The sequence below is a fragment of the Anomaloglossus baeobatrachus genome, chromosome 2 (assembly GCF_048569485.1).
Source record: "Anomaloglossus baeobatrachus isolate aAnoBae1 chromosome 2, aAnoBae1.hap1, whole genome shotgun sequence".
Taxonomy (NCBI): domain Eukaryota; kingdom Metazoa; phylum Chordata; class Amphibia; order Anura; family Aromobatidae; genus Anomaloglossus; species Anomaloglossus baeobatrachus.
In genome coordinates this window covers 309,095,171-309,119,758 of record NC_134354.1, presented here as the reverse complement: position 1 = coordinate 309,119,758, position 24,588 = coordinate 309,095,171, and the positions used below count along the sequence as shown (strand labels likewise).

The 24,588-nt window shown below is 49.2% G+C and overlaps 1 protein-coding gene across 7 annotated transcripts in view; it reads right to left on the bottom strand.

Moving 5' to 3' along the window:
* Positions 1-24,588, bottom strand: part of ANKS1A (ankyrin repeat and sterile alpha motif domain containing 1A) — a 568,529-nt gene that overhangs the window by 448,809 nt on the left and 95,132 nt on the right. For all 7 annotated transcript variants that reach the window (XM_075335878.1, XM_075335880.1, XM_075335884.1 and 4 more), the window contains exon 2: positions 17,161-17,241. In XM_075335878.1, coding sequence (XP_075191993.1) covers positions 17,161-17,241 — 81 coding nt within the window. The remainder of the gene's footprint in view (positions 1-17,160; positions 17,242-24,588) is intronic.

Sequence of the window (24,588 nt, the reverse complement as noted above, 5' to 3'; positions counted from 1 at the left end):
TCCTCCCAGCATCAGCCTCTCTCCTCCCAGCATCAGCCTCTCTCCTCCCAGCATCAGCCTCTCTCCTCCCAGCATCAGCCTCTCTCCTCCCAGCATCAGCCTCTCTCCTCCCAGCATCAGCCTCTCTCCTCCCAGCATCAGCCTCTCTCCTCCCAGCATCTGCCTCTCTCCTCCCAGCATCTGCCTCTCTCCTCCCAGCATCTGCCTCTCTCCTCCCAGCATCTGCCTCTCTCCTCCCAGCATCTGCCTCTCTCCTCCCAGCATCTGCCTCTCTTCTCCCAGCATCTGCCTCTCTTCTCCCAGCATCTGCCTCTCTCCTCCCAGCATCTGCCTCTCTCCTCCCAGCCTACCCCAGCCTCAGCCTCCCCCAGCATCAGCCTCTCTCCTCCCAGCATCAGCCTTTTCTGTCCCCAGCATCAGCCTCTCTCCTCCCAGCCTACCCCAGCCTCAGCCTCCCCAGCATCAGCCTCCCCCAGCATCAGCCTCTCTCCTCCCAGCATCAGCCTCTCTCTTCCCAGCATCAGCCTCTCTCTTCCCAGCATCAGCCTCTCTCCTCCCAGCCTACCCCAGCCTCAGCCTCCCCCAGCATCAGCCTCTCTCCTCCCAGCATCAGCCTTTTCGGTCCCCAGCATCAGCCTCTCTCCTCCCAGCCTACCCCAGCCTCAGCCTCCCCCAGCATCAGCCTCTCTTCTCTCAGCCTCCCATTCCCAGCCTTCCCCAGGATCAGCCTCTCTCCTCCCAGCCTCCTCCAGCACGCCGTGCTCCTCTGCCGACACTCACAGATCCGATCGCATACACTCACACTCACACACCCGATCGCATACACTCACACACACCCGATCGCATACACTCACACCCCCCCCCCCGATCGCATACACTCACACCCCCCCCGATCGCATACACTCACACCCCCCCCGATCGCATACACTCACACACACCCGATCGCATACACTCACGCACACACACATTGACGATATTACACATACGCGCTCATACTCACAACATCCGGAGATACCACATGCTTCTGGCCATGTGATCCTCCGGCAGGTCCTGGAAGCTCACAGCACAGTATCGCCGCCGAGAAGCAAGCGATATCCCAGGATGTTGTGAGTATGTGGATGCGATGTGATGTGTATGTGAGGTGTGTGTGAGAGTGAGTGTGATCAGATGTGTGTGTGTGTATGTGTGTGTGTGTGCTGTTATGTGTGTGCGTGTGTGTATGTTCCGCCGCTGCAGGACCTTGATGCGCTGGTAACTATGCTACCATGGTTACCAGCGTATCTCGTCCCCCGCTCGCACGGGAGCCCACACCAGCATACGCCGGCCAGCCCCAGCAATGCGAGGGTATGTGTCGGCTGGGTTGGCGGCGTACGCTGATGTGGGCTCCCAGGGGTACAGTACTCACCTGGTAGTCGTGGCTCCGTGACCGTGTCGGTTCGGGAATGCGTGGGGGGGGGGCAGAGCTAGCGTGCATTGCGTGAGGGGGCGGGGCGTGGTCGAGTTGCCAATGCCTGCAGGGTGCCGGGGCGAGAGGCCAATCTGTGGGGGGGGGGCGGAGCCTGGGCGAGCGGCCGGCCAATCCGTGTGGGGGCGCAGCCTGGGCAAGCAGCCTATCCGTGTGGGGGGGCGGGGCCATGGCGAGCCCAGCGGCCAATCAGCTTTGTGTCACCGTAAGGACACAATTTTGGAGCAAGACAAACAGACAGACAGACAGACAGAATAAGGCAATTATATATATAGATTCTGACCATGGAACATCTGGCGGTGGCATTGAGGAGCAATATATCAATTAAAGGGGTTACATTTCGCAAACAGGACCATAAATTAGCTTTATTCGCAGATGATCTGCTCCTGTACGTCACCTCTCCACTCAGTCTACCCAACATAATGGCTGAATTGCGGAGGTTCGGATTTCTGAGTAATTTTAAAATAAATACTCATAAATCCGAAATACTGAATATCTCTCTTCCTCCAATGCTGGTGACTCAGCTCAAAGCCTCTCTCCCCTTCAAATGGCAGGTGGATTCATTGACATACCTAGGAATTAAACTGACGGCAGACCCTCTTGACCTCTTTAAATCAAATCACCACCACATTTCCAGGAAGTTAGAATTAGACCTCAATAACTGGAACAAACTCCAGCTTTCATGGTTTGGGAGGATAAATGCGATCAAAATGGACCTGTTACCGAAGCTGCTTTATTACTTCCAAACCATCCCCTTAGTGTTGCCGGCCTCTTTTTTTCTCAAGTCTGAAATCTAGCATAACCAAATTTGTCTGGGCACATAAACGCCCACGTATTTCCCACAAAATATTGAGTAGATCAAGGGATATGGGAGGAACTGGACTCCCTAATCTACCTTTTGTATAGCTACGCCTCTCTGGGGACGTGCGTTCTCTATCTATTTAACTCAGGGGAAACGAAAAGATGGGTGGAAGCCAAAAGCGCGCAATCTGATGTTAATCCGAAGGTAGTTATTTGGACCAGAGCACCACCCAGCTCCAGCTCTATCACAGTACCCTTTATCACAAAGCAATTGCGGAATTTTATGTCCCGAGGTAATAAATATCTTGACTTGTCCTCCATCCCAGGCCCATTGACACTGGTCCATAGTAATTCAGATTTTCAGGCAGGTTTCCATAGATCAACATTCCTCCATAAAAGGAAGAGTGACCATCCTATTATTCGTGACTTTATTTCAGACACAGGTATTAAACCCCTACATAATTACTCTTCAGATATCAACAAATCTCAAGATATGTGGTTCTTCTACGAACAGCTGAAAAGTTTTATAGTGTCTATGGCTAGGAGGGTAAACATCTATAGGGCACTCACACCCTTTGAGACCCTTTGCCTAGAGAAGGATCCTCCAGGCCATACCGTTTCGACCTTGTATGACTTGTTTCTCAGATGCAGAGGTGCGAGGGACGGCTTGCCTGGGTACTTTGGGAAATGGGAGAGAGAGTGGGGGAGGTCATTCTCGGCAGAGGAGCGGACCAAAATACTTCTCTATTGGTAAAACTTCGCTGAATGTGATATCACAGGATAGGTGCTACAAGATCCTATCTAGGTGGTATAGGTGTCCTGTGAGTATCCATGCTGCCTTTCCATCAGCCTCTGATGGAGATGTCAAAAAAAGAGGGTAACCCTCACTCATATCTGATGGTCATGTCCCCCGGTGAGATCATTCTGGGAGAGCATTTTACAGTTACTCAAACTATCCGTGAGGCAGATCCAGCCCACAAAAGAGTTAGCTCTCCTGTGCCTCAGGAATGTTTCTGCTTCAGGGTTTAGGAAAGGTTTATTAAGACATTTTTTAACAGCTGCCAGAAACCTAATTCCAAGATATTGGAAGCAAACTAGAATCCCATCACGGGATGAATTCATAGCAGAGTGCAACGAGATCCTCAGGATGGAGACCTTGATAAGTCAGACACTCGGCAACAAGGACAAAGTTGATGCTACGTGGGCCCCGTGGATCATGTTCAGGGACTCAACAGATATGGGTCTATGGATTCACGGGAGGCAGGTATGTAGGTAATTTTCCATTCTCTTATTTCTGTACCTGGAAGGTTAGCCTTGAAAATGTGGTTTTGATTTAGGAGGGCGCATCCATTCGGGTAGGAACCCTTTGTACCCTTCCCCTTTCACCTTACTGTCCCACGTTTCTGTTGTCTTTACTGTCTCTAAATTCTTCTTCCACCTCCTCTTCTTTATATCTTTATTTTTCAACTTGTTCTTCTTATTTCACACACATACGAATTGTACTTGTTATTTTTGGTCGCCAGTGGCGACGGTGTAGTCAAGGAACTGTGATGTTTTTAGCAGCTAGCTTGGGATATATACCCTCAGCCTGCGCGCTGTGCAATTGTTTGATTATCTTCTTCTATTGTAATAAACTTTGATTTGAACAATATAAACGACGTGGGGTCCCCCCTATTTTTGATAACCAGCTAGGGTAAAGCAGACAGCTGTAGCCTGCAAACCACAGCTGGCAGCTTCACCTTAGCTGGTGATCAATTTGGAGGGCTCCTCAGGCTTTTTTAAGAAAAGAAAAAAAAAACCGTGGGGTCCCACCCAAATTAGATCACCAGCCAAGGTGAAGCTGACAGCTGGGGTCTGGTATTCTCAGGGTGGGAAGAGCCATGGTTATTGGACTCTTCCCAGCCTAAAAATAGCAGGCCGCAGCCGCCCCAGAAATGGCGCATCTATTTATTACCCCTGGTGCGGTGGCAAACGGGGTAATAAATGGGGTTGATACCAGATGTGTAATGTCACCTGACATCAAGCCCAGCAATTAGTGATGTCACGGCGTCTCTCAGATACACGACATAACTAATTGACTGTAATAAAAAAAAAAGAAAAAAAAATTTTTGAAAAAAACACTCCCCAAAACATTCCCTCTTTCACCAATTTATTGAAAAGAAGAAAAAAAATAAATCGGGTCTGCTGTAATCCATTTTGGAGGTGCCACGACGGTTCTGTACCTTCTAGAATATGGGGGGCACCTTCAGGGAACGTATCCCCCATTTTCTAGGCGTGCAGACCCTCCATGTGAGGAGTGTGGGTGCAAAGAATCTGCACCCACTCTCCACGGGTCACAGCAGCAGAGAGCAAGCAGCAGCCAGCGTTTCTGAAAGCAAAGCAGTAAGCTGAGCTGACAGCCGCGCTCTGCACATGTGACCAGCGCTACAGAAGAAGAAGAGGGATCACGGGGATCGCCGAGGCTAAGGTACGGGGGAACACCGGGAGACACCGGGGAGGTATGGGGGGGTGACCTGGCAGGGCCTGGGGAGCAGTTTTCTGTCGCATGTGTCCTGGCACATGCGACAGAAATCAGTGGGAGGGGGTGAATGTGGGCGGCGCGCTGCTGTGCGCGCCGGTGTGCGTGTCGCAATCTTGGATTATGGAGGGGGGTGGGAGTTGGGGGGGGGCACTTTGGCGACACTGGGGCACCGGAGGGGACCGGGGAGGAGATTTATCTCCCAGCTGACATGTTTGATCATGCCAGGTGGGAGATAAATCATTTTTTACCAGCGCTGTGATTTACTGTAATGTGATCATCGGTATACGGTGTATAGCAGTGATCACGTGAGCGGGGACCGGAAAAAAAAACCCTGAATCATGATCTCCAGGGTCTCAGCTACCCCCAGTAGCTGAAACCCCGGAGATTTTCCGTCGCTGGGGGGCGCTACAAGCTTTTTTTTGGCATGACATCTCAAAGCGTCGGTACAGAACAAGTACCCTGTTTTTCTGACGTTTTGAGACGTTAGGCCGTCGTTATGGGGTTAAGTTCTTCACTAGAGATGAGTGAACTTTTGGAGGTTCGGTTCACCAGGCACGTTCGAAACTTAAAAAAAAATTAGTCTTTTGACCATGACTTGATCCAAACCTCAATGGAAGTCAGTAAATAGGCATTTCGTGGCTTCATCCACATGAAGCCAGCCATAAGCAGAACACTTCCTGGAGAGGGTGGACGGGGTTTTTCCAATTATTTTGTGTGCACACTGCATCTGATCATGCTGATTTTAAGCCAAATGTGAGCCATTCCACTGCAAGCGGTTTGCACAGGGCTGAGCATCACTCATACCCAAGCACAGTGCTGCTCACTTGAGTGGTTTGTATTCGTACTCATTCGAACGCCGAACCCGAACTCCCAACAATTAACCTCAGGTTTGCTCATCCCTGCTCTTCATGACCACCGACAACAGTAAATATGTCGGAACTTGAAGAGCTTTGTGCAACACTGCCATAAATATACAATGGACGGTCATGGACAGATTGGGCCTGAATTTTGGTGCTAAATACCACCTCAAACTGGAGACATCTGAACCTGATTAATTCAGGTTCTGATAATGTTATCACCATGTATGTCAGCCACATCCCAAATGTTTAATTTCCAATATGCTGCAATTAATAGGAATAGCAACATTTTCAAGAGTGAGACGGGTGTCTCTCTCACTCCAACTGCACCCCCGCAATGCCAACATGGGGAAATAATGGTTGCTATGGCACCGAGAGGTCAAATCATGACCTCTGCGTCAGCAAAGTCTGGTGACCTGTTATACCCTGCCTGGTGTTTTGCCAGTGTCACACTGACAGGTTTAATGCATTGCAATACATGTGTTTTGCAATACATCATACCACTAATCAAACATATAAAATCACGCAATAGATACACATTTTTATGAAAATAAAAAAAAAATTACAAATTTGGTCAAGAATGACATGATCTATAAAACGGTCACAACTATTTAACCTCTATGGTAAATACCGTAACAAAAACAAAAAATCAAAAACATGGCAAAACATCTTAATTACTTACCGGTAATGGGATTTTCAGTAGCCCATGACAGCACCACCTGAGAGATAGGTTCCGCCCACATCAGGACAGGAAACCCACTGATAAAAAGGCGGCACCTCTCCTCCACATCAGTAGGTTTACAGAGCCAGAGAGGACAAACAAAACAAAATCAGAAAATGTTAATCATACCACCACCCAGGAATACACCACTAACTGTAACATCATCTCGGCATATGTTGACTGGTTGGAATGGCAGACGGGCTCCAAGCATGCGGCCTCGGTTTTGGAGACAATCTCTATCTATATGTCCATGGTGCCCACATGTATAACAGCGCCATAGATTGGGCGAGTCACAGGCCCTGCTTGTAGTCCTTTGTTTTGGCGCAGCTTCTGCTGGGTAGCGGGACCATCCTTCTCGACCGGCTGGTGTTAGCAGTACTGCAGCTGGAATCCCATAAACATATTCCAGAACATAAGCCCTCTCTTCTCTTGAGGATCTAGGCCCCAATGATTCCAACAACGCTGTGGCTTGGGCCATTTTGGACAAAGTTGATTCCCGATTGTCACTAGATCTATGATGTGGCACATAGTGTAAATCCTCTGGGTCAATATCGGCGGGATCCTCATCGTCCTCTGCATCATTCTGGGCATCCCAACGGACTAATTTCCGGATCAAGTCCGACCGAGTCTCAACGTTCCAGTAGATAATCTTTCGCCTCTGGCACAGATCCTGTAGCATCCATTTACTGCAGCGGTCGTAACTCCTCTCTTGTCCTTGTCCCATGGCTGAGCTGGTGGGGTTGGACATGGCAGCGTCCGAAACCTGAATGCCTCCCCCCTATGGCCTGCTGGGTATGCTTATGTGCCTCCCTGGTTGTTGAGCCCTGGACGATGTCCACGAACACCAGTCCGCTGCAGCTCCCCTGGGTAAACCAGGCTGAGTAGTATCCCACTGCTGCCACCAATTGTGGAAACACGGGGCTCAGTGGGTGCTCTCGTCCACTAAAACCCGCCGCCTTTAGAAAGACAGCGTGGCTCAGGGCTCATCCCAACTGAACGCCGGCCTCCTTAACCGTGGGCGTAACACTACTCAGACAACACAGGGTGAGGGAACCACAATAATTAGACTTTATTGGATCCCCAAACAATTAACGGCACATAACACAAACAGCAAAACACACAAATGTAACAGGCAACAGAGTCTCACCCTTCCACTGGCTCACCAGGGATTTAGAATGTCCATGCCTCACAGGTTCCAAGCTGTCTGAGGTCTGCAAAGTCTGTAACAGGTGACTGAACTGTCCCAACCTGAGTGTCCTCCTTAGGTAGTCCTGGTTTGATGTTAAAATCCTGGCAGCTGGAGTCGAAATCCCTAGGCTGTGGATATGGTCTCCAACCGGGACCGGAGTCCCTAGATTGAAGCCATAAGATATCCTGATCCTCTAGTCCGCTCCAAAGAGCTTAGACTGGATCCATCAGCATCCATCAACCTTCATCAACCCTGGTGGCTTAAAGAAGTCCCTTTTATAGCCATAACCTTCCCTTAGGATACACTGCGTCCTCATCGATTGGTTGGACAAGATTGCTTCTCCCATTGGATGAATTTCAAGCTGCATGGATAATGTTCATTTAAATGATGTGCATAGAAAGACTCAGTATATCTACATGGAGTCGGCAAGTCACCGACTAGACAATGGCTACTAAGGTAATTACATTATCAATTCACAACTACAATACAATGATTACTGGAAGAGACTGGAGATACAATAGCTAAGCAAACATGACTAAGCACACATAAGAACAATAGTCTGACTGAATGTTAAGAAACTTTAACCCATGAGAGTCCATGTCGTCACATACACCACTAACTGTAAGGCTATGTGCGCACAGTGCGTTTTTCGGGTGCGTTTTTGGCCTCAAAACTGCATGACTTTGCTTCCCCAGCAAAGTCTATGAGTTTTCATTTTTGCTGTCCGCACACATCTGTTTTTTTTCAGCTGCGTTTTTGTGGTGCCACAAAAACGCAGCATGTCAATTATTCCCGCGTTTTTCACTGCGCTTTTCATCCATTGAGTGCAATGGGATGTTGAAAGATGCAATGAGAAACGCAAATAGCTGCGTTTTGGTGCGTTTCTAAGACCAAAAACGCAGCTATAAACGCAGGAGGTGGGTAGTAAAGTGACGTGTACAGAAAGAGGATTCCTTCTGTCAGTAAACACAGAAGCGTGAATCCTCCCGGTACCGTCACTTCCACCTCCGGTCCTGTGCATGTATGCTGCCGTGCGGCGCCATGTACGGGCAGGAGGTGGAAGCGACTGCGAAAACAAAAGTTAACAGTAGAAAAAAAAAAGTTATACTCACCTGTCTGCAGACTCCCGGTGCCATGCCCGCTCCCATCTCCTCTCACGGTATCGCCACCCCCGCTCCGGCTGTGTGCAGACGGCCGGGAAACCTCCGATGGATGCAGTACCTGGCGATGGATCACCTGATGCAGTCACCTGACGCATCAGCTGATCGTAAGTATCGCGGTGACGCGGGCGCCCGGCTGGTATCAGCGGATGCGTCAGGAGACTTCATCCCTGATTACCGGCAGCTGCTGCAGCGATCAGACAGGATCAGACTCCCGCCCCATCGCTGCAGGAGCTGCCGGTAATCAGCACATAAGTGAGTATTTTTTTTTTTTGCACCGATGCATCTGCTGATTGTATAACCGGCTTTTATACAATCAGCTGATGTGTCATGTGATTCAGGCACTTGATCCTGACACATCATCTGATCGCTTTGCCTTCCAGCAAACCGATCAGATGATATTGGATCCGGATTGGACGGCGCGGGACCCTGACCCAGGATTACTGCGGAGGGGGGGGTTCTTTATTTCAATAAAGATGGAGTCACTAATTGTGTTGTGTTTTATTTCTAATAAAAATATTTTTCTGTGTGTTGTGGTTTTTTTTTTATCTTTACTAGAAATTCATGGTGACCATGTCTAATATTGGCGTGACACCATGAATTTCGGGCTTAGGGCCAGCTATACAGCTAGCCCTAACCCCATTATTACCCGGCGAGCCACCCGGTATCAGGGCAGCTGGAAGAGTTGTATACAGCGCCAGAAGATGGCGCTTCTATGAAGCGCCATTTTCTGGGGTGGCTGCGGGACTGCAATTCACAGCGGGGGTGCCCAGAAAGCATGGGCACCCTGCACTGTGGATTCCAATCCCCAGCTGCCTAGTTGTACCCGGCTGGACTCAAAAATTGGGCGAAGCTAACGTCATTTTTTTTTTAAATTATTTCATGAAATTCATGAAATAATTTAAAAAAAAAGGGCTTCCCTATATTTTAGGTTCCCAGCCGGGTACAAATAGGCAGCTGGGGGTTGGGGGCAGCCCGTACCTGCCTGCTGTACCCGGCTAGCATACAAAAATATGGCGAAGCCCACGTCATTTTTTTTGTTTGGGGGGGCAAAGAAATCCTGCATACAGTCCTGGAAGGAGGATGCTGAGCCTTGTAGTTCGACAGCTGCTGTCTGCTCTCCTGCATACACTATTGGATGGAGGATGCTGAGCCTTGTAGGTCTGCTCCCCCTGACTCTCCCTCAAGCATACAGTCCTGGATGGAGCATGCTGAGCCTTGTAGTTCTGCAGCTGCTGTCTGCTCTCCTGCATACACTAGTGGAGAATGAAGAACACATTTAAGAAGGAAATGACATCAGACCTTTTTTTTTTTTGTTCACTGATAAAAAACGCATAAGGACGCAGTGAGCAAAAACGCAGCAAAACGCAGCAAAAAACCGCACCAAATCGCGGCAAAACGCGTGCGTTTTTGCCGCGTTTTTTCGACGCAGGTGCGTTTTTGTGCGTTTTTAGCGGCCAAAAACGCACAAAAACGCAGCGTCAAAAAAACGCAGTGTGCGCACATAGCCTAACACTCCCCGAAGGGTGCCCATAACCAGTGAAAAAAGGGGGTGAACTAAGGGTGCTGTCATGGGCTACTGAAAATCCCATTACCGGTAAGTAATTAAGATTTTTCCCCTTCGCCCATGACAGCACAACCTGAGAGATTCTACAGGCCAATCCCCTTAGGGAGGGACCACCGCTTGCAGAACCCGTCTACCAAAAGAAAGGTCAGCCGTGGAGGATAAGTCAAGTCTATAGTGACGAAAAAAATGTAGAAGCAGAGGCCTAAGTGGCGGCCCTGCAAATTTGTTCAACAGAGACTTCAGCCCTTTCACCCCACGAAGTGGAGACTGACCTAGTGGAGTGAGCCCCAATGTGAAGAGGAGCAGGGACACCCTTGGCTGAGTAAGCTAGGGAGATGGCGTCCCAAAGCCATCGTGCCACAGTAGCCTTAGACACCTGGCAACCCTTAGTACTGCCCTGAAATGCCACAAAAAGGGCCTGGGACTTCCGCCAGTCCCTAGTCCTATCCAGGTAGGTAAGAAGGGTCCTTCTCAAATCCAATCTATGAAGCCTGGCTTCCTTGTCATTCGAAGGGGGGGGGGGGGGGGGGGGGGTCACAAAAAGGAAGGCAAAATAATCTTCTGTGACCTGTGAAAGGGCTTAACCACCTTAGGAAGGTAGGAAGGGTCCGTGCGCAATACCACTCTGTCTGCCAGAACCTGGGTATATGGATGGACAATAGAGAGAGCCTGTAAATCCCCCACCCGCCTAGCGGACGTCAGTGCAATGAGGAGTGCCACCTTTATGGACAGGATTTTAAAGGGGAACGTCCGAGAGGGGCTCAAAGGGAGTGTCTACAAGGGCATCCAGGACAAGATTCAAATCCCAGGGGGGAATACGAGGAATGGGAACCGGGGCAGATCGAGCACATGACCTAATAAAACGGCTAATCCAGTGATTCCCAGCCAGGTTCTGATTATAAAGGGCACCTAGGGCTTAAACCTGGACTTTTAAGGTGTTAGTGGCCAGGCCCATTACCACTACTTTCTGAAGAAAATCCAAAATGGCCGAGATAGGAGGAGGACCCATCACCTGTGCACCGGAAACCTGCAGGAACTTTTGACAGACCCTGCCATTAATACCTGTGGTAACTGCCTTCCTACTCTTAAGGAGGGTAGACACCACGCCCTCCGAGAAGCTCTCGGCTAAGAGGACCTGCCGCTCAAATGCCAGGCTGTCAGGTGGAGGGCAGGATCCCTGGGGTGGCAGACTGGGCCCTGCACGAGAAGGTCCATTTCCTCTGGAAGGACCCAAGGTTCCGATATTGCCAGCTTCTGAAGCCAGTAAAACCAGGCCCTCTGGGGCCAGAATGGAGCAATGAGGATTATATGAGCCTTGTCCTCCCGAATCTTCCTGAGCACTGCTGGGAGAAGGATCAAAGGAGGGAAGACATACAGAAGACCCTGAGACCAGGATACCTAAATTGCGTCTATCGCCCAGGGACGATCCCTGGGATTGAGGGAGCAGAATTTCTCCAGCTTCCTCTTGGCCGTGGTTGCGAACAGGTCTAAAACCGGCATCCCCCAAAGATCTACGATCAACTGAAAGACTCGGGGGTTCAGGGCCCATTCCCCCTGACGGAGATGATGCCTGCTTAAGAAGTCCGCTTCTATGTTGTCCTTCCCAGGAATATAAAAGGCACGAAGATGGAGACGGTGGGACTCCATTAGATGAAAGATCTGTATGGTGAGGGCAAGGAGTCGTGAGAACCTGGTGCCTCCTTGATGGTTCAGATAGGCCACCACTACCCTGTTGTCCGAAAGGACCGGAATACTCCGACCTGTGAGACAATGGAGGAATCCCTGAAGGGCCAGATTCACCGCCATGAGCTCCCTGAAGTTGGAAGACTGATGTCTTAACTGAGTGTCCCAAACACCCTGAAGCTTCTGAGAACCCAAGTGGGCCCCCCAGCCCAGGTGACTGGCATCGGTGGTGATAATGTCTCTGACCCTGGGACACCATGCAACTCCTGCAGACAGATGCGTTAAGTCCTGCCACCAGGACAGGGAAGGTAGGACTTCGGGATTTAACCGGATCAGGTGGTCCAAACAGCCTCCTGACCGTAGCTGCCAGCCCAGGACCTCCATCTGAAGGGATCGCATATGTATCTGAGTCCACGGGACCGTGGGGATGCAGGCTGAAAGGGACCCAACCAGAGACATTGCTTGACGGAGGGACATGACCGGATTGTGAATTGCCGAGGTGACCAGAGAACGAATCCTGAGCCGTTTCTCCTCTGGGAGAAAGGACATGTGCGTGATCGAGTCCAGGATGAGACCCAGAAAGGCCTGAAGTTGTAGAGGATGAAGCCTGGACTTCTCCCGGTTTATGATCCAACCTAAGCCCTGAAGGATGGAGATTACCACCGCCACATGTGTTCTGCAGAGGGACTCGGATGGACTCACTACCAACAGGTCGTCCAAGTAAGGGACAATGAGGATCTGGTGAGACCTGATGTGCGCCATTACCTCTGCCATCAGCTTTGTAAAGACCCTTGGGGCCATGGAGATACCGAAGGGTAGTGCCTTGAACTGATAATGAAGCACCGATCCGTCCTTTTGATGGGCAAATCTGAGGAACTGCCGAGACGCTGGGTGAACTGGAACGTGATAATATGCGTCCTTTAAATCGAGGACTGCCATGAAACAGCCGGGATATAACAGTTTGATAGTAGACCGGACCGTCTCCATCTTGAAATGGTGTTGTATCAGATACTGATTGAGGACCCTGAGGTTGATGATCGTTCGAAAGGATTGGTCCAGTTTGCGGACTAGGAATAGAGGAGAATACATTCCCTGACCTCTTTCCCCTGTGGGAACCCGCTGTATGACCCTTTTCAAAAGGAGAGATTGGATCTCGTCCTCCAAGGCTCTGGCTTTCTCTATCTGAGACATGGATGTTACAGCGAAATACCACCAAGGGGGGCGAACTGAGTTCTAAGGAGAGACCGTCTGAGATGACTCGCAGAATCCATTGGCTGGAAGAGATCCGTTCCCATGCGGGGAGGAAGAGAGAGAGCCTCCCTCCCACCGGGATGATGGCGTCATTGGGGACCTTTGGACTTCGAGGAGGAGGAAGGGGCAAACATAAATCCAGACGTCTTTCGTTGTTTCTCCCGCCAGGAGTCCTGCTCCTTGGGGGGCTTCTTATGGAAAAACTGCCGTCTCCGAAAATGCCTATTACGTGGAAACTGCTGTTGTACAGTCGGAAAGCCCTGCTTTCTGTCCGATGCCTTGGAGAGGAGATCATCCAGTTGTGATCCAAAGAGAAAGTCTCCTTCACAGGGCATACTGCACAGACGGCCCTTGGATTAGACGTCTCCCTTCCAAGATTTCAGCCATAGGGCCCGTCTGGTAGAATTGGAAAAGGCCGCAGCTTTGGCTGACAACTTCAAGGAGTCAATGGAAGCATCGGCAAGAAATGCCGCTGCCCCTTGAATGCGAGGTATGGAGGACAGGATGTCCTTTCGGGGTGTGTCATCCTTAAGTCGGTTCTCCAGCTGTTGGACCCAGACCATGAGGGAACGTGCGACACAGGTCCCTGCCACCGCGGGTCTTAGAGCTCCCGTGGTAGCCTCCCAAGTGCTACGGAGAAACCCATCCGACTTTCGGTCCAGCTGATCACGGAGGGAACCGAAATCCTCGAAGGGGAGGGTTGTGGATTTGGATGCCTTCGCCACTGCCACATCGATCCTAGGAGTTTTGTCCCATGACGTGGTGGCGGCTTCATCAAAGGGATACTTTCTCTTCAAAAGAAGAGGAAATCGGCATTCTCTTTTCAGGCTTCTGCCACTGATCCCTTATCACTTCCTGGATTTTGTGGTGGATTGGGAAGACCTTCTTCTTTCTACTTTCCAGGCCTCCGAACATAAGGTCCTGTGTAGATTCATGACTCTTATCGTCCACCAGCCCCATAGTAGCGCGGACCGCCTTAACCAGGGATGCTACCTCAGAGGGAGGAAAACACGGCCTGCCACCTTCATCCGAAGAAGAGGACAAGTCAGAGTCTGAGGGAAAGGCAGGGGAAGAAAATCCAGAGCCCTTCTCAGAGCTATCGGACTTAGTGAACGATCCAGCCCACTTCATAGCTGCCTTCTTGTGCTTCTTTGGAGCTGACTCGGACCTGGAGCCCATAGAATTCCGCACTTTGGCTCTAATAATGTCCCGTAACTCCGCCGTGAAACTCGGTGCTTCAGTACACAGGACCTTCTTAATACAGGATGGACAAAGGTCTTTCCGGTAATCAGAAGCCAGAGTCCCCTTGCACACCCCAAATGATCTATAGTTCTTTTTTGAGGTATGCTTTTTGGGCACCTGAGAAATAATGGCACATAAGGAAGCAATAAGACAGCAGGCACTCACCCCCCCAAGATGGCGGTTAAATACCGTTTTCGGTGGAGATTTACGATTTCCAGACTTCCTGGAATCAGAGTGATGACCCGCCGGACTGGAGGGGCTTGCCCTTGCAGGGGGGCGATCCCCCCTCTGCTGAGGGTGGGAAGCCTGAGAGTCCTTCGGCCTGTCTGGGACATCCTTCCCTGATGGGGAGCGGTCAGCCATCCTAACAGAGGAGATGTACTCACCATATCCCCGCGAGCGTCACATCTTTATATCTCACAATTTCAAATTTGCCGCCCGAATCCAGTTCCTGGGCGCCGCCATCTTGGCCGACCCCGCGTATGCGCGGGGAAGCATTTCGGGGTGTCACGTCACATCCTCTTCTCCCCCGGCGTGTACAGCAGCAGCAGGGCGCACAGGCTCCGTGTGCGGACACCGCCGGGGGCGACGCAGAGCCGAGCTCCCGCTCCAGGCTCGCTTCCCCACCACTGCATAAGCATAAAGCCCTGGGGAGGTGCTTCCAGGCCCGAATGCCGATTTTTGGCAAGTACCAATCTTGCACACCGGGTCGGACCTGGGAGAATCCTTGGGTTCGTCCCATCAGGACAGGAAACCAAACTGATGTGGAGGAGAGGTGCCGCCTTTTTATCAGTGGGTTTCCTGTCCTGATGTGGGCGGAACCTCTCTTTCAGGTGGTGCTGTCATGGGCCCAGGGGAAAACTATCATATTTCCAATCAAAAAGTGGAATAAAAAGCAATCAAAAACTCATGTGAATAGAAATGGTATCTAAAAAAACCCCACTAAAATATATTGGGCACTACAATGGTAGATATGAACTGGTTTCTGGAAATCATCGATTGAGATAACAGTCACTACTTCTGTACATGAATTCACAAAGTGGTGCATTTTAAAAAATGGGGTCACATGACGGTGGTTTCTACTGTTCTAGCACTTGGAGAATCTACATTTGGCGTCTTCAAGCTATTTTAGGGAATTGTGCGCTTCAAATTTCAAACAACGCTCCTTCCCTCCCGAACCCTGCTTCAGGAGACATTGTGTAACATTATGGGGCAACATTTTAGTGGTAAAAATGTAATTATTCTTCACAGTCCAATGATATAAATTTACAATAAACACCAGTGGTGTTAATATGCCACTGCAGCCCTAGATGAATTCACTGAGAAATGTAGCCTGTAAAATGCGGTCACTAATGGAGGGCTTTTCCTTTCTAACATTTCAGGGACTCTGCCAAAGTGACCTGGCTCCCGCAAACCATTCCAGGAAAATCTGCACTATAATATGGCGCCTGAAAAATAGTTTCTAACCACACATAGGGTATCGGCATTCTCAAGAGAATTGTGTAGCATATTATGGTGTCCATTTTCTTCTATTTGCCCTTTTGAAAGTTAAAAACGTGGGCCTAAAGCAACATTTTAGTTGAGAAAAAAAAAAATCTAATTTTTCATTTTCACAGCCCAATGTTATATCACTCTGTGAATCAACTGTGGGTTTATTAAAACACTCCCTACACTTTAAGGCTAGGTTGCCACAATGAGCTTTTTGTGATCTTTTTTTCCTATTACAGATTCTCTGCACCCATCAGGTAAATTAAATTCCCATACTTGCATTTTTGGGTGTGTTTTTATTGCATGTTTAATGTTGCGGTTTTTGTCTCTTCTTGGTATTTCATGTTTTAAAGGGGTACACTTTGGAATACTCTACTTTTCCTGCCCTCAAAGTATAAAGATGAGATACACATTGTGGTTGTATTATCCTTCCAATACCTGTAATTTAGTGTGACGCAGGAACTGCTCTTCACTGCTCCTCCTCCCCTCTGACTACTCAGCCTGATCTCTGACTGCACAGAGGCATATATTATCAGGAGGCAGTCAGGGAGCAGTCCCCTTTATGTGTGATATAACGTCCCAGAGGATAGGTCAGTGAAGAGCAGCTCCTGCGTCACACTGAATCACTGGTATTGTGAGGATGATACAACTGCACTGTGCATCTTATCTTTCTACTTTATGAGGGCAGGGACCATGGAAAAAATGTTTAGTGCCCTGGAGCGCCCCTTTAAATAAAGTTGTTTTGTTTTTTTATACTTCCTATAATTTGGCTTAGCAAAACTTCATTTGTAGATTACATGCGGGATGGCATGGGGGGCTGGTGTTACTGTTGGTGAGTTTCTGCTATTTTAGCATTTCAGGGACTCTCCTAATGTGTCATGGAGTCACAATCTATGCTAGAAAACATTGTGATCCAAAAGTCAAATACTGATCCTTCCCTTCAAAGCCCTGCCTTCTGCCCATTGAGAAAATACTTCACCCAAGGCACACTGCAACTGAAGAATACATCATAAAAAAAAAACACAAAACAGGAGTGTTTAATGTGAATTTTGCCCAATAAGAACAATCTGGTACAGGCAATGGCCAACATTAGGGCATATTCCCACAATATGGCTTGGAAAATTGGGGCTAGTGACCTGCCTAGAAATGTTCCGCGGGCCACAGGTTCCATACCACAGTTTTAGAGTATAGACATGGCAGACATTAGATACTTACTTGTGACCATTTAGTGCAGCATGATGTAAAGGAGTATATCCTGAACTGTCAACACAATTCACATTAGGTCCACGCCAGATACTGGGAAATGAAGGAAATAAATAATATGTTACTATAAAGTTAAGAAAACAAGGAAATATATCTAACATACAGCAAAAATTTGTAAGGAATAGAAATTAAGCAAATAGAGGCAAAAAAGTAAATTACAGCTATTTATACATCTGGATAGCTTTAGTCGCCAGCTTCTGGAATAACACAAAGGCACATGCAATAATTGAAAAAGGAAGCCACAAAGATTATATGTCATACTAAGAGCCCTGTAGAAGAGAAAAAAATGTTGTAAATACCCTGTTTTGGCAGTAGGTTTTACTGCAAATAATGCATCCAATGATTAGTAAACCCAAAATATGAAAAAAATAAAATAAAAACAAATTCAAAATCCATCATACTGTTATGTTAAAATGAAGGAGAATTTTAAGTTTTTAGTCACTTGCCATCTGTTCTGCAATAACCTGGATAACAAAAAGACATGACTATAGGCCAAGCTTGCCTTCCACACCTACACATGTACAATCAAGGCCGTATCAAATAGAACTTGACGGCGACTGCATGCTGCCCGATGAGGCGCTAGCTGCACAATTTCAGCCACATATGTTTAAGTCACAAGCACTGTAGGATATAACCCGGCTGTTCTGTTCGGGTTCATATGACCCAAAATTAAATTTGAGACCCTGCAGATTATTTATTATGCGAGTCTGAAACTTGTGATTGACTTTTCCTCATTTGAGGGGTTCTTAGTATGAATGTTGTTTTTTTTAGTTTGTTTTTTTGTTTACTTTTTGCTACACGTGTACTGTTTGTGTCAATATGACCCGATAACATTTAAGGGCGCTTTCACACTAGCGTTGTGCGGCATCCGTTACAATGCGTTGTGTGACGCATGTGACGGATGCCTTGCAAATAGTGTGATAATAAAGGCAACGGATTCCTGTGAAATAACGCATTGCGTTACGTTTTCTAGCCGCGAGAGAGCGAGAGAAAGAGAGAGAGACCCCATCATCACCGCACACGCAGGCACTACCGCACTCATCATCATCACACACATCCCGGCACTACTGCCCCCATCATCCCCGCACACACTGGCACTACTGCACCCATTATCACCGCACACGCAGGCACTACCGCACCCATCATCACCACACACACAGGCATTACCTCAGTGACGTTCCTGCTGACAGCGCAACTCCCTTCAGTTTCTGCGTGGAGCTCACAGAGAGCGGCGGTGTTCTACTGCCGCTCCTGTCAGCTTCATGTAGCAGATATGGATGCGTCGAGGGTCCTCGTGTGGATTACGCCGGACCTGGAGGGGTATTTGGGGATTTTATTTAAGTGGTGAAAGAGGGTGTTTTTTTGTCTTTTATTCCAAATAAAGTATTTTTTCGGGCGTGTTTATTTACTTTCACTTACAGGTTAATCATGGAATGTGTCTCATAGACGCCTGCCATGATTAACCTAGGACTTAGTGACAGCTATGGACTGCCATTAACTCCTTATTACCTCGATTGCCACCGCACCAGGGCAATTCGGGATGAGCAGAGTAGAGTCCCGGGACTGTCGCATCTAGTAGATGTGGCAATTCCGGGTGGCTGCTGACTGATATTTTTAGGCTGTGGAGCTCCCCATCCTGAGAATACCAGCCTTCAGCCGTGTGGCTTTACCTTGGCTGGTATCAAAATTGGGGGGACCGCACGTCTTATTTTTTTTTAATTATTTTATATATATATTCTACTGCACGATATAGACCCGCCCACCGGCGGCTGTGATTGGTTGCAGTGAGACAGCTGTCACTCAGCGTGGGGGAGTGTCTGATTGCAACCAATCATGGGCGCCTGTGGGCGGGGAAAGCAGTGAATACGAGATGGAATAATGAGTGTCCGGCATTTTCAAAATCAGGAGATGCCGCTAAAAGGAGTGTGACAGCTGTGCAGCGCCGGTGATCGGTGAGTATGAGAGAGAGAGACCAGGAGTGATTTTAAACAATTTAGATCGTTCTGCTGGACATGCTGAGCATGCGCAGTAGAACGTGATGGAATCAGTCAGCGGATTTCGCCGCTTAGTGCATTGCGGCGGAATCCGCCCCCATAGACAATCATTAGACACCTTAGCGGAATCTAACAGAATCCATCACAGTGCGTTATTTTAACGACCCAAAAAACGCTACATGCAGCATTCCCTCCGCCCGACGCTGCATTAAAATAACGCAGCGTCGTCCAGCGGATGCAACGCAGACACTTGTGTTACAGTGCGTCATAAATACAAGTCTATGGAGAATAGCAGAGTGCGTTAACGGACTGCGCTATTCTCCATAGCGGTGGATTGCACTCAACCCAAGTGTGAAAGCAGCCTTAGGCCCTGTGCGCACTGGAAAACGGAATTTTCTTAAAATTCTGCAGGGTCTGAAAGATTACCGCGGCAAACCGCAGGGCCTTATACTGTTCAACAGGTGACTAATTATTTCGGTTTGCCGTGTGTTGGTACATGTGTTTTAATGCATTCAATGCAATAAAGCACGTTGAAAAAAAGAAAAAGAAAAAAAAAACGTCATTTCCTTATGAGATAGATAGAGAACAGATCAATCAACAATCGACACACTGCATTTCTCCCGAGCGGTAATGTGTTGTTCACATTACCGGCCGTGAGAAATGACCTGTGGTTACCTCTGCAGGCTCGTTACGAGGCTGCATTCTGTACAGTGTCAGTCGCGGCTGGATGCAAGCGACGTGGGACCTCGGTGGATTACGCTGGAGCTGTAAGTTTGGGGGGGTTAATAAAGGGGTGAAAGAGGGGCTTTTTTGGGTTTTATTTAAAATAAAGGATTTTTCGGGGTGTGTGTGTGTGTGTGTGTGTGTGTGTGTGTGTGTGTGTGTGTGTATTTATTCACTTTACTTACGGGTTAATCATGAAAGCTGTCTCAGACGCTGCCATGATTAAAGCCTGGACTTAATGGCGGCGCTGCGCTGCCATTAACAAGTTATTACCCTGATTGCCACCGGCATCACGGCAATCGGGAAGAGCCGGGGACACTCCGGGAGTGCCAAATAATGGATGTGATAGTCCCGGGGCAGCTGCGGGCTGATATTCTCGGCTGCTGGGGGGGGCATTAACCCTGGCCCTCGTCCTCCTCGGCCTGTGAATACCAGGCCGCCGCTGTGTGTTTACCTCGGCTGGACGTTAAAAATACAGCGGAGCCCACGTTTTTTTTATATGTCCGTTTGATTTCTATGTGTATTCTATGTGTCTGTGTGTGAGTGTAATATGTGTTTTTACTATATGTCTGTGTCTGTGATGTGTATGTTTACTCGCTGCTCCGCTTCCTCTTCCTGTCATAATGACATCACTTCCCTGCAAACCGCAGGCAGTGATGAACATTATGTCCCGAAACCGCGAAATACCGCAGGGAATAACGCAGGAAAACACAATGAACCACACAGAATTTGCTACCTGCGTTATTCCCTGCGGGATTTCCCTATTACATTGCAGTCAATGGAGTGAAATGCCGCAGCGACGTGCGGAAAAGAAGTGATATTCAATTGTTTTTGCTGCGGGAATCCCGCAGCAAAACATGCAGCTGTCAAAATCCGCATAGTGCGCACAGCATTTTTTTTTCCCATAGGATTTGCTGGTGAATCACTGCAGAGATGTTATGAACATAACATGCAGCGAAACATGCAGCAAAACCGCAGGAAATCCGCGGCAAAAAACGGTATGTGCGCACAGGGCCTTATACTGTTCAACAGGTCACTAATTATTTCTGCTTGCAAAATTTGTTTTCCTGTATACTTCATTTCATTATTCAAAAGGGTGGAGGTTTCACTGTTTTTATCAGTAAGAGAAAGAGCTGAAAAAAAAAATCAGGGTATGCGAGATGTTCTCATTTGACTCATGGACTAAAAAGGACAAAATGTCACATGTGACAACATTTTTACATCCTACCAACTGGGCCAGTGTTGTGAAAAAGACAACTTACCATGCTGGGTGCTGTAAGGAAAAACAAGCCAGAACTGTCGCAAGATATCCTTAGTAAAAGATGTGTATAGTTTTACTTTTTATTTTACTGCAGATAAAACAGTTGTGTGTTACGTACCCAAAAAAACAAACAGGTCATTCTAAGGCCGGGGCCACACGGGGACTACTGCGATCCTCGCATGCCACTCGCTGGCTGCACAGCGGAAGCAGAGTGTCATGCGAGTATCACTGTGACTGTGGACTGTGGGGGACGGGCCAATGCTGCGGGTGAGGGCCGGCACTGCGGAGGGGAGGGAGAGATCTCTCCCTCTCTCCTCCATTGCCGGCTATTGCCATTCTCGCCCTCCACTCGCAGAACACCGATGTACTGCGAGTGCTGTGCGATTTTTCTCTCGCCCCATAGACTTGAATGGGTGCGAGAGAAACCAGGAACGCATTAGTCGCAGCATGCTGCGATTGTTTTCTCAGTCCGATTAGGGCTGAAAAAAAAAATCGTTCATGGGTGCTGACGCGTAGGCTAATATTGGTCCGAGTGGAATGCGATGTTTTATCGCATTCCACTCGCTCCGATTTTCATGTCGTGTCTTAGGCACAATGACAAGGCAATAAGTAATCGAGCAGACAGAAAGCCGGACAGGATATTAGATTACAAATGCCACAAAAGGGGCAATTGATACTCTAGATCAGTGATGGCGAACCTATGGCACACGTGCTGTAGCCTCATTCAGCCACTTAGAACTGCCGGTGTGATCGCGTCGGCTGTTGTAAGTTGTGTTGGAGCAGAGGAGACATTTCTCCTTGCTCCGACGCTCCTCTCCTAGGTCGCAGAGCTGTTGCCTACCGTACAAGACGATAGATGCCCATAAATTTAGTGATAAGTAATAATGAGAAATGACACAAGGAAAAAGTGCTGAACACTGTTGCTAAAATGTCTTTAATATTTAAAGGGAACCTGTCAGCAGAAATTTCGCCCAAAACCTAAAAGATTCCCCCCTCTGCAGCTCCTGGGCTGCATTCTAGAAAGGTCCCTGTTATTATTGTGCCCCCTGTGAGACCAAAATAAAGACTTTATAAAGTGGTACCTTTTTGTATTCAGATTCTGTAAATGTGACACGGGGGCGGGCTGCCTGATGGCCGTTAGTCTGCCTCCTGCCGCTTTAGGCCATCCACCATCGCTGATTTCCATAGCTGTGGACGCCGCCCAGTGCTCCACAGGTCCCCACGGTGCATGCCCAGTGCTCATCTCTCGTGGATGAGCACTATGCCCAGTGTCACCGCTGGTGACGTGCGCGCAGGCTTTAGATTATGGGCGGTGCTGTGATGTTTATTACCAAGCAACCGCCCATAATCTATTTCCTGCCTCAGGGCAAGATGGGAAGGAGGTGACGTGGGGTCAGCAGCACCGCGCTTGCGCAGAACGAAGGACGCCGAGGGGGAAAGCGCGGTCCCGCGATTATGGGCGGTTGCTTGGTAATAAACATCACAGCACCGCCCATAATCTAAAGCCTGCGCGCACGTCACCAGCGGTGACACTGGGCACAGTGCTCATCCACGAGAGATGAGCACTGGGCATGCGCGGGGACCTGTGGAGCACTGGGCGGCGTCCACAGCTATAGAAATCAGTGATGGGGGCCGGCCTAAAGCGGCAGGAGGCAGACTAACGGCCATCAGGCAGCCCGCCCCCGTGTCACATTTACAGAATCTGAATACAAAAAGGTACCACTTTATAAAGTCTTTATTTTGGTCTCACAGGGGGCACAATAATAACAGGGACCTTTCTAGAATGCAGCCCAGGAGCTGCAGAGGGGAAATCTTTTAGGTTTTGTGCGAAATTTCTGCTGACAGGTTCCCTTTAAGACAAAAGCCTTTGTTCAAGATGTCTCCTCTATGGAGAAACTAGTCACAATTTTGGCCCATTCTTCCACCCAAACACTCTTTAAATACTGAATACTGGAGAGTTTGCTCCTTCAATGAACTCTGAGTTTTAGTTCCTCCCTTAAATATTATATTGAACTCAGGTTCTGGTTGCAAATTGCTAATACCTGCTTATGCTAATGAGTACAGGGACTAGTCAAAAGGGCGTTATTTCCTGCACTCATTGCACAATTTTAGCATGTTAGCACGCCCACATGGGGGTGAAAACATGGCTGCCAGCATGGGGGGAAAAACATGGCTGCCAGCATGGGGGGAAAAACATGGCTGCCAGCATGGGGGGAAAAACATGGCTGCCAGCATGGGGGGAAAAACATGGCTGCCAGCATGGGGGGAAAAACATGGCTGCCAGCATGGGGGGAAAAACATGGCTGCCAGCATGGGGGGAAAAACATGGCTGCCAGCATGGGGGGAAAAACATGGCTGCCAGCATGGGGGGAAAAACATGGCTGCCAGCATGGGGGGAAAAACATGGCTGCCAGCATGGGGGGAAAAACATGGCTGCCAGCATGGGGGGAAAAACATGGCTGCCAGCATGGGGGGAAAAACATGGCTGCCAGCATGGGGGGAAAAACATGGCTGCCAGCATGGGGGGAAAAACATGGCTGCCAGCATGGGGGGAAAAACATGGCTGCCAGCATGGGGGGAAAAACATGGCTGCCAGCATGGGGGGAAAAACATGGCTGCCAGCATGGGGGGAAAAACATGGCTGCCAGCATGGGGGGAAAAACATGGCTGCCAGCATGGGGGGAAAAACATGGCTGCCAGCATGGGGGGAAAAACATGGCTGCCAGCATGGGGGGAAAAACATGGCTGCCAGCATGGGGGGAAAAACATGGCTGCCAGCATGGGGGGAAAAACATGGCTGCCAGCATGGGGGGAAAAACATGGCTGCCAGCATGGGGGGGAAAAACATGGCTGCCAGCATGGGGGGAAAAACATGGCTGCCAGCATGGGGGGAAAAACATGGCTGCCAGCATGGGGGGAAAAACATGGCTGCCAGCATGGGGGGAAAAACATGGCTGCCAGCATGGGTGGGGAACATGGCTGCCAGCATGGGTGGGGAACATGGCTGCCAGCATGGGTGGGGAACATGGCTGCCAGCATGGGTGGGGAACATGGCTGCCAGCATGGGTGGGGAACATGGCTGCCAGCATGGGTGGGGAACATGGCTGCCAGCATGGGTGGGGAACATGGCTGCCAGCATGGGTGGGGAACATGGCTGCCAGCATGGGTGGGGAACATGGCTGCCAGCATGGGTGGGGAACATGGCTGCCAGCATGGGTGGGGAACATGGCTGCCAGCATGGGTGGGACACATGGCTGCCAGCATGGGTGGGACACATGGCTGCCAGCATGGGTGGGACACATGGCTGCCAGCATGGGTGGGGAACATGGCTGCCAGCATGGGTGGGGAACATGGCTGCCAGCATGGGTGGGGAACATGGCTGCCAGCATGGGTGGGGAACAT